The following is an 8,357-nucleotide window of genomic DNA, read 5'->3' on the forward strand; positions in this document are numbered from 1 at the left end:
CCAGCTGCCAGCCACCGCAGGTGAACACACTCAAACATTATTTATTGCAGTACGCAAGCAAATGCGTGGAATTGAAGTTTAACAGTGAGTTAGCATTGGGTTAGCATTTAAAAACGTTATGATCAAAACGGGCAAGATACATTGTGCTGTTCCTGACTGCCAAGCAGTGAATATGTCCTTGCATTCATTCCCTGATGATGTTGTGATCCGTCATCAATGGGCCAAGTTTGTTTTCTGCAACCCGCCGAATGCTCTCCCAACTAGAAAATCTTGTTACGTTGTTAGTACAAGCGCTGTGTGTGTGTGTGTGTGTGTGTTAGACAGAGTGAGAGAGCAATCTTATTCTTCCTGTCATTTGTTTTCTCTATACCCAAAATTGTATGGCATGGGTACCTGCTTCGGTGTCATCCCTTTGTGGATTGTATTGTATTCGAAAACGTATGCTTGAGCCATATTTGTTTGTGTATTAGGTTCACTTTGACGTTAGTAGAGTAGTATGGGCGGAGCTACAGACATGGGGGTCTGTCACTCAAATCGCATTCCGAGGCTGGGCAGAGCCCAGCCTCAAAACAGCTTAAAATCTTGAAGTGGAAAAATGCTGTTTTAGAGTACTTGATTAGAAATACAAAACAATGACTTAAAAAAATAATAATAATAAACGTACAGATGTGTTCCATAGACTCACAGGAATTGTGTAAAATTGCCCAAATAGTGAAAGAAATAGTAAGATAGTTCCTTTTTAATAATTTTGCGAATATCCGCCATTTTTTATTAGCGGCTTGTCGCCAGTTGTAGTCATATGAGGAGAAAGATTTACAATTTACTCAAGCCTAGTAACAGACACAATGTTTCTGACACTGGGAATACATTCCTTGAGATCCATAGATGTCCCTAGATACCAAGAACATGCAAATAGGGCTAGGGCTTAACACGTTAAAATAAACTACTGGTCTCAGTTGCTTTGGCTAGTAGGAGCCAATTTGTGCAGGATAAACATCACTGCAGAGGACCCAGGTCCCTAATGGGGGCCCATAGGAATAGTACACTGTGGCGCCACTGAATGGCATGTAATTGAGCTTGAAGCCGATCGATGAGGGGTCAACTGCCTTGTGGAGGGGTGCCACTGCCTGGGTGCTGCTGGAGCTCCTGTCCAGGCTGTCAGGGTGCTCTGCTAAGAGAGGAGGATAGAGCTGCTGTCCAGGCTGTCAGGGTGCTCTGCTAAGAGAGGAGGATAGAGCTGCTGTCCAGGCTGTCAGGGTGCTCTGCTAAGAGAGGAGGATAGAGCTGCTGTCCAGGCTGTCAGGGTGCTCTGCTAAGAGAGGAGGATAGAGCTGCTGTCCAGACTGTCAGGGTGCTCTGCTAAGAGAGGAGGATAGAGCTGCTGTCCAGGCTGTCAGGGTGCTCTGCTAAGAGAGGAGGATAGAGCTGCTGTCCAGACTGTCAGGGTGCTCTGCTAAGAGAGGAGGATAGAGCTGCTGTCCAGGCTGTCAGGGTGCTCTGCTAAGAGAGGAGGATAGAGCTGCTGTCCAGACTGTCAGGGTGCTCTGCTAAGAGAGGAGGATAGAGCTGCTGTCCAGGCTGTCAGGGTGCTCTGCTAAGAGAGGAGGATAGAGCTGCTGTCCAGGCTGTCAGGGTGCTCTGCTAAGAGAGGAGGATAGAGCTGTCGCTGTGTTGATTCTTTCCTCACTGCACGGATTAGTGAAGCCTTTCAAACTGTTGCGGTAACCACCATTAAAAAAATATATATATATATCCTAGACCCACATACCTATTTATTCTACAGTCTGGAAGGGTATTTTCACCCCCTCTATTTACAATGCAAAGATGCACATATTAACTGACCTGATGGCAGACTGCAGGGATCTCTCCGTGGTCCTGATTACAGAGAAAATGCTACGTTTTCAAAATATCCAGGCTGTCAGACTGCACTGCTAAGAGGGGAGGAGGCCCTGCTAATCTGTCGCAGCTAACATTTCATTCAAGATTGTTTTTATGTCACTGGCAGCTTAGATTTTAAGAGAATGTTTAATGACCCTTGGAAATCATTGAATGTATTGATAAATAGAATAGAATAAAATAGAATAGAATAGAATAGAATAGAATAGAATAGAATAGAATAGAATAGAATAGAATAGAATAGAATAGAATAGAATAGAATAGAATAGAAATACTTTAATCATCCCGAAAGAAATTTGGCTAAATGTTTGTGTGTAAATGGGAATTTGTAAAAAGTTTGTAAAAGGTTCTGCTGATGTGTTGTGTTGGTTGTTGTCGGGTGAACAACAGATGCGGTGGAGGTGCGGAGGCTGACGTCCGTGTTCACCCAAGTTAAGGCGAGGCTTGGGCTGCGGCTGCAGTATGATGGTCTTGGGGGGCGGGTCTATCTGCGCCTGGACAGCCATTGGCGCGGATCCACACTCGGCCTCTGTGGAACCTTCAATGGAAATCTGCGAGATGACTTCTTGTAAGCAAACTTTTAAAAAATTATTATTATTATTGTCAAAAAATATATATATTAAGATTTTATTGAACAAATGTGCCTCTTCCTAACTCTTCTCCCATACCCGAATTTAGTTGTTATGTAAATCCTCCCCTGGTCGTCGAGCTGCCTTACTGTCGGTCTGGGGAGGGTGTAGACTACCACATGCTGCCCTACTGTTGGTCTTGGGAGGGTGTAGACTACCACATGCTGCCCTACTGTTGGTCTGGGGAGGGTGTAGACTACCACATGCTGCTGTACTGTTGGTCTGGGGAGGGTGTAGACTACCACATGCTGCCCTACTGTTGGTCTGGGGAGGGTGTAGACTACCACATGCTGCCCTACTGTTGGTCTGGGGAGGGTGTAGACTACCACATGCTGCACTACTGTCGGTCTGGGGAGGGTGTAGACTACCACATGCTGCCCTACTGTTGGTCTGGGGAGGGTGTAGACTACCTAGTACCACATGCTGCCCTACTGTTGGTCTGGGGAGGGTGTAGACTACCACATTCTGCCCTACTGTTGGTCTGGGGAGGGTGTAGACTACCACATGCTGCCCTACTGTCGGTCTGGGGAGGGTATAGAATACCACATGCTGCCCTACTGTCGGTCGGGGGAGGGTGTAGACTACCACATGCTGCCCTACTGTCGGTCTGGGGAGGGTGTAGACTACCACAGGCTGCCCTACTGTTGGTCTGGAGGAGGGTGTAGACTACCACATGCTGCCCTACTGTCGGTTTGGGGAGGGTGTAGACTACCACATGCTGCCCTACTGTCGGTCGGGGGAGGGTGTAGACTACCACATGCTGCCCTACTGTCGGTCTGGGGAGGGTGTAGACTACAACATGCTGCCCTACTGTCGGTCGGGGGAGGGTGTAGACTACCACATGCTGCCCTACTGTCGGTCGGGGGAGGGTGTAGACTACCACATGCTGCCCTACTGTCGGTCTGGGGAGGGTGTAGACTACAACATGCTGCCCTACTGTCGGTCGGGGGAGGGTGTAGACTACCACATGCTGCCCTACTGTCGGTCGGGGGAGGGTGTAGACTACCACATGCTGCCCTACTGTCGGTCTGGGGAGGGTGTAGACTACAACATGCTGCCCTACTGTCGGTCGGGGGAGGGTGTACTACATATGAGACATGTGACCTCCTGCGATACATGTGGAGTTGTCAGACGCTTCTTTTCACCTGACAACTGGGAGTTTAACTGGGAGAGCGTCCTCATACGTGGAGGTTCACACTATCTCCCCCAGATCCCCTCCCTGCTGAACAGGCAGTAGAAGTAGCTGTTGCAACAATCAGGATTTATACCCCACCAACACTGCCAATTGTGTTCATAGGGACAACTGACCAAACCGGAGGTACCGCTGACACCGGGATTCGAACCCCGGGTCTCTGCGGTGGTAGGCGAGTGCTTAGACCTCTACATAAACGTTAACCTTAACGTTTCTCATTCAGCGCCATACCCGAGAAAAGTCGGGTTATCTCGCCATGCGTTGAGTGACAGAAACCTGAGTATTCTCGGGTTTTGATCCTTTGATCTTTCCCTTTGATCCCCATTCTATACGGTCAGCCGGAGCCCTCTAGGTGTCTCTGATGCATCTGCCTACGTTGGAATTGCAATGACGATCGAATCTCACCAGGTGGCAGTATCGCCTACCTTTTGAAATCTGATTGTCTGAACTAAACTGTCTTTGTCCTGAAATCTTTCTTTCCTGACTTGCTCTGAGGGGGAGGAGCTCTTGCAGAGCAATCGCTCTCCTCACCTCAAAACCTATAGTTTCCCCTATACATGAGTAATTACATATAAACAAGTAATCGCAATCACCAATGAGATCACTGGAATTATTCTTTTTGGAGTACCTTATGGCTAAGGTAAGGTATATTCTATGTCTATTTTACCGAACCTGAAACATGTTTCTGTAACGATCACAGTGTTGTATCTTACCAGACCTAAACCAAGATTTTTGTAACGATCGCATTTTTCGGGGCAAGACATTTGTCTCCATAGCTATAATACAGAACACATGATGGGTCTGCAAACATCGCTAAAATGTAGGGATGCCCCGATCGATCGGCCACCGATCGTTATCGGCCGATAATCAGTATAAATATGCGATCGGTGATCGGTGATAATGCTTTATTTTCGCCGATCGTCAAAACCGATTGAAAAACGAGATCTCACTCGCTGAGTTCTGTCTCAGACGCTCCGTCTCCTCCTCCTCCTCCCTTCCCTGTGTAAACAAGTTCGGGCAATAGTCTGCTCTAACCTAGTGAATGCGAGCTCCGTGAGCTAACGTTAGCTACCGTTACTGTTTAAACAGAATGACCCAGTCAACTATTCACTTTTAGTTTAATACATGAGGCATTGTTAACGGTATCTAGCCGGCTAGCTACTGATAGCTCCTGATATCAACAAATGCTCCAGCAATAGTCTAGTAGACGTGCATGATAGCTCACGTTAGCTCACGCTAGCGCACGTTAGCTCACGTTAGCTCACGTTAGCTCACGTTAGCTCACTGTTCAAAACGAAACATCCCATTAAATTAAATAGTTCACTGAGGCGTTGTCTTAACGTTATATAGCCGGCTAGCAGTAGCTACAGATATCAATGTCTTATAACAGTGATTCGATGCATATTCGAGCCCCGGCTTGCATCGCAGTCACAAATGGGGCTAGCTGAGGGAGTAGGGTATATCTGCAGAGCCTAGGGTATATCTGCAGAGCCGCAGATATACCTTGCTGAGGGCATGCTGAATGTGATTTGATCAAAGCAGAGTATACACACAGACAGTGGAGATAGCGAGCATTTTGACTTGTTGCGTGGTGGCGATGTCTCGCAGATAATACAACTACAAGTATAATTATATAATATATATATTTTATAAAAAGATTTAAAAAAAAATTATATAATTATTTTTTTTATTTTTTTTTATCAAAAACTATCGATATCGGATTGGTATCGGCCGATATGGCTCAAGATGATCGGTGATCGGTATCGGTGGCAAAAAACGTGATCGGGGCATCCCTACTAAAATGCTCAATAGGCCATTTAGTAAAGATGGCGAAAGCTGGCGAAAGCTGGTGGCAGTCAAAGAGTTAAAGGAACACGCCAACATTTTTGGAAATAAGCTTGTCATTTTCTCCAGAGAGAGACAAGAATATAGATACCAGTTTCCTCTCTGTGCATTCAGTAGAAAGCTATCTGGCTGCATGTTAGCCTAGCTTAGCACAATGAATGGAATCGGACATGACCGCTTAGCCTAGGCATTGTCCAACAACATCTCTCCCGAAGGCTAACCGGTCATATCCGCTTCCATTCATTGTGCTAAGCTAGGCTAACATGCAGCCAGATAGCTTTCTACTGAATGCACAGAGAGGAAACTGGTATATATCTTCTTGTCTCTCTCTGGAGAAGATGGTAAGCTAATTTCCCTAAATGTTGGTTAAGATTGGTATGTGTGTGATTAAGCCCATGTCTTCTGGCTGTGCAGGTCCCCGGCAGGCATGATAGAGGGAACTCCTCAGCTCCATGCCAACGCCTGGAAGGTGTCATCAGCTTGCTTGGCTCCTGTCAACCTGCCCATCATAGATCCATGTGAGATGAACCAGCATAATGGTAAGGTCCTCTCCTTCTTTTCTTTCCTCCTAGTTACTGTTTTCACTTTTAGCCTTTTTCACTGTCAGATAAATTTGTCCAGATCAGATAAGAAATATGTGTTTTTGTTAAGCATTTAGAAAAGAGAAGCATAGACAGGACAGAAAAACAAAGCTATCATTCGTATTCCGATATGAACAATATAAAAGCTCTGCTTAAATGTAAACGCAAAAGACAGATTCAACAGATAAAGTAGGCATTTTGCTGCCTATGGTATCGTAGCAAAGGACATCCTGTTCTCATCTCATTTCAGCACCACGGGTTGCATCATAATGAGCGAGAGACAGAGAGACGCAGACAGAGCTCTGAGGGCAAACAGAGAAGGTTACAGAAATTAGGACACACTTCTCTCATGGAAGAAAGTCACGACTGATGAGATTACAGTAGTCCTCTTATTCATAATGATGGATTATGCCCCTGTGGAACATTGTGTCCTGCTTTGGATAGTTTGTGGTCAGTGTCTGTCTGGCTCTGAGAGAGAGAGACAGAGGCAGAGGCAGAGACAGAGAGAGAGAGAGAGAGAGAGAGAGAGAGAGAGAGAGAGAGAGAGAGAGAGAGAGAGAGAGAGAGAGAGAGAGAGAGAGAGAGAGAGAGAGAGAGAGAGAGAGAGAGAGAGAGAGAGAGAGAGAGAGAGAGAGAGAGAGAGAGAGAGAGAGAGAGAGAGAGAGAGAGAGAGAGAGAGAGAGAGAGAGAGAGGGGGGGGGCTCTGACTACCGTTACAGAGGGCAGCCTCCAATAATAAGATAAGATGAGATAAGATATTCCTTTCTTGATCCCCTTGGGGACATTTGGGCAGCATGGAGGCGGGGGGAGGTACAGGTATGGGCAGGGCAATAGTAGAAAGACATAAATATAGGCAATACAATTATAATAAAGATACAAATAAACAGTGTAAACAATATAATTAACTCTGAATATAGGCATATGAGAAAGTAAGCAGTGTAATCAAAGGTGCAGATAAGGGTCTGTATGCCCTATCAGTTATATTATACGTTACAATAAATATGGGCAATAAGAATTATAATCTGAATATATACTATGAGTAAGTAAAGTAAACAGTATACACAAGGTACCCTAACTGGCATGATATATGTCACACATTATACGTTGTAGTCCGTGCAGGTTAGGTGGTAAGAGTCAGACACACTTAGTGGTCAGACATTCCTAGTAGTTCTTGAGTTCTGCTGCTGTTACAGTAGTGCTCCAGCTGCTGGTAGCGGTCCCTGCACACTGTTGTGGAGCCTGATGGCCGCTGGTACGAAGGACTGGCCGAGGTGGCTAGTGGTGTGTCTGGGGGGTATGAGTCTGTGGCCGAACGTGCCACAGTTAATTATGACAAGATTACGTTTCTGGTGAAAGAAAGTCACAATTGATCATTTTGTTCATACATTATTTTTTCTAGATGCTAATGTTATTAGTAGTTTGTAAACTTAAAAAACCTAAATAAAAAAGAAAGGGGAGACGTAGTTTATAGACACGCTGCTGCTTCCTCTAAAGCCGCTGGACTCTGTATATCATTCTGTCCTTAGATTTATCACTGGTGACAGTTGTGGTTCCATCATTGTATCCTATTTGTGAGGTCGGTTGGTCCTCTCTGGCAGAGAGACGTGACTTGCATTGGCATCTGTTTCTGTATAAGGCCATTATTGGTGATCTTCCACCCTACATGACTTAATTACTGGACTGGAACACTGGACCTCATCACACTCTCTGGTGACTGGCTTTTACACTTAAGGTTCCTAGAGTTTGCACTGAATTAGGACAATCTGATTTTAGCTTATGGGCCCCAGAAACATGGAATGTTTTGCAATGCACTTTAAAACTCAATTCATTAGTATCTATTGGTCAGTTATTTTTATAGCAAACCACAGTCTGCAGTTGTTTTTAATTATTTAAAATGTTTAATTGATTGACCTTATTATGTTTTGTATTTCTCTACGTCATTGTAAGTGAGCGCTTGCTCAGTGGCGATTTTAGGAATCTTTAAACAAGGGGACACAAAGTAAAAATTTTCTTTTTTTACATGCAAAAAAAAATTATAGCTAAGTATGACTGGTAAGTATAAAGGAAGTTGGGTTTATCTAGACAGGTAGCCTAAGTGTAGCAGGTAAGGTATAAAGGTAAGTATATTAGGTTAAATTATTTTACCAATAGCAGATCAGACTCTTTTCAGCCATTGGGGTTCATATTTGATTGGCACCACTGCTGTACAAGTCT

The 8,357-nt window shown here is 44.9% G+C and overlaps 1 protein-coding gene across 1 annotated transcript in view; it reads left to right on the forward strand.

The window, feature by feature from the left end:
• otogl (otogelin-like) overlaps window positions 1–8,357 on the forward strand; it is a gene marked incomplete at both ends in the record, with an annotated part of 152,222 nt that overhangs the window by 33,869 nt on the left and 109,996 nt on the right. Inside the window, one exon of the mRNA XM_084335231.1 lies at window positions 2,287–2,464. Coding sequence (XP_084191357.1) covers window positions 2,287–2,464 — 178 coding nt within the window. The remainder of the gene's footprint in view (window positions 1–2,286; window positions 2,465–8,357) is intronic.

This window comes from Notolepis coatsorum (genome assembly GCF_963971535.1).
Source record: "Notolepis coatsorum genome assembly, chromosome: 18".
Lineage (NCBI taxonomy): Eukaryota > Metazoa > Chordata > Actinopteri > Aulopiformes > Paralepididae > Notolepis > Notolepis coatsorum.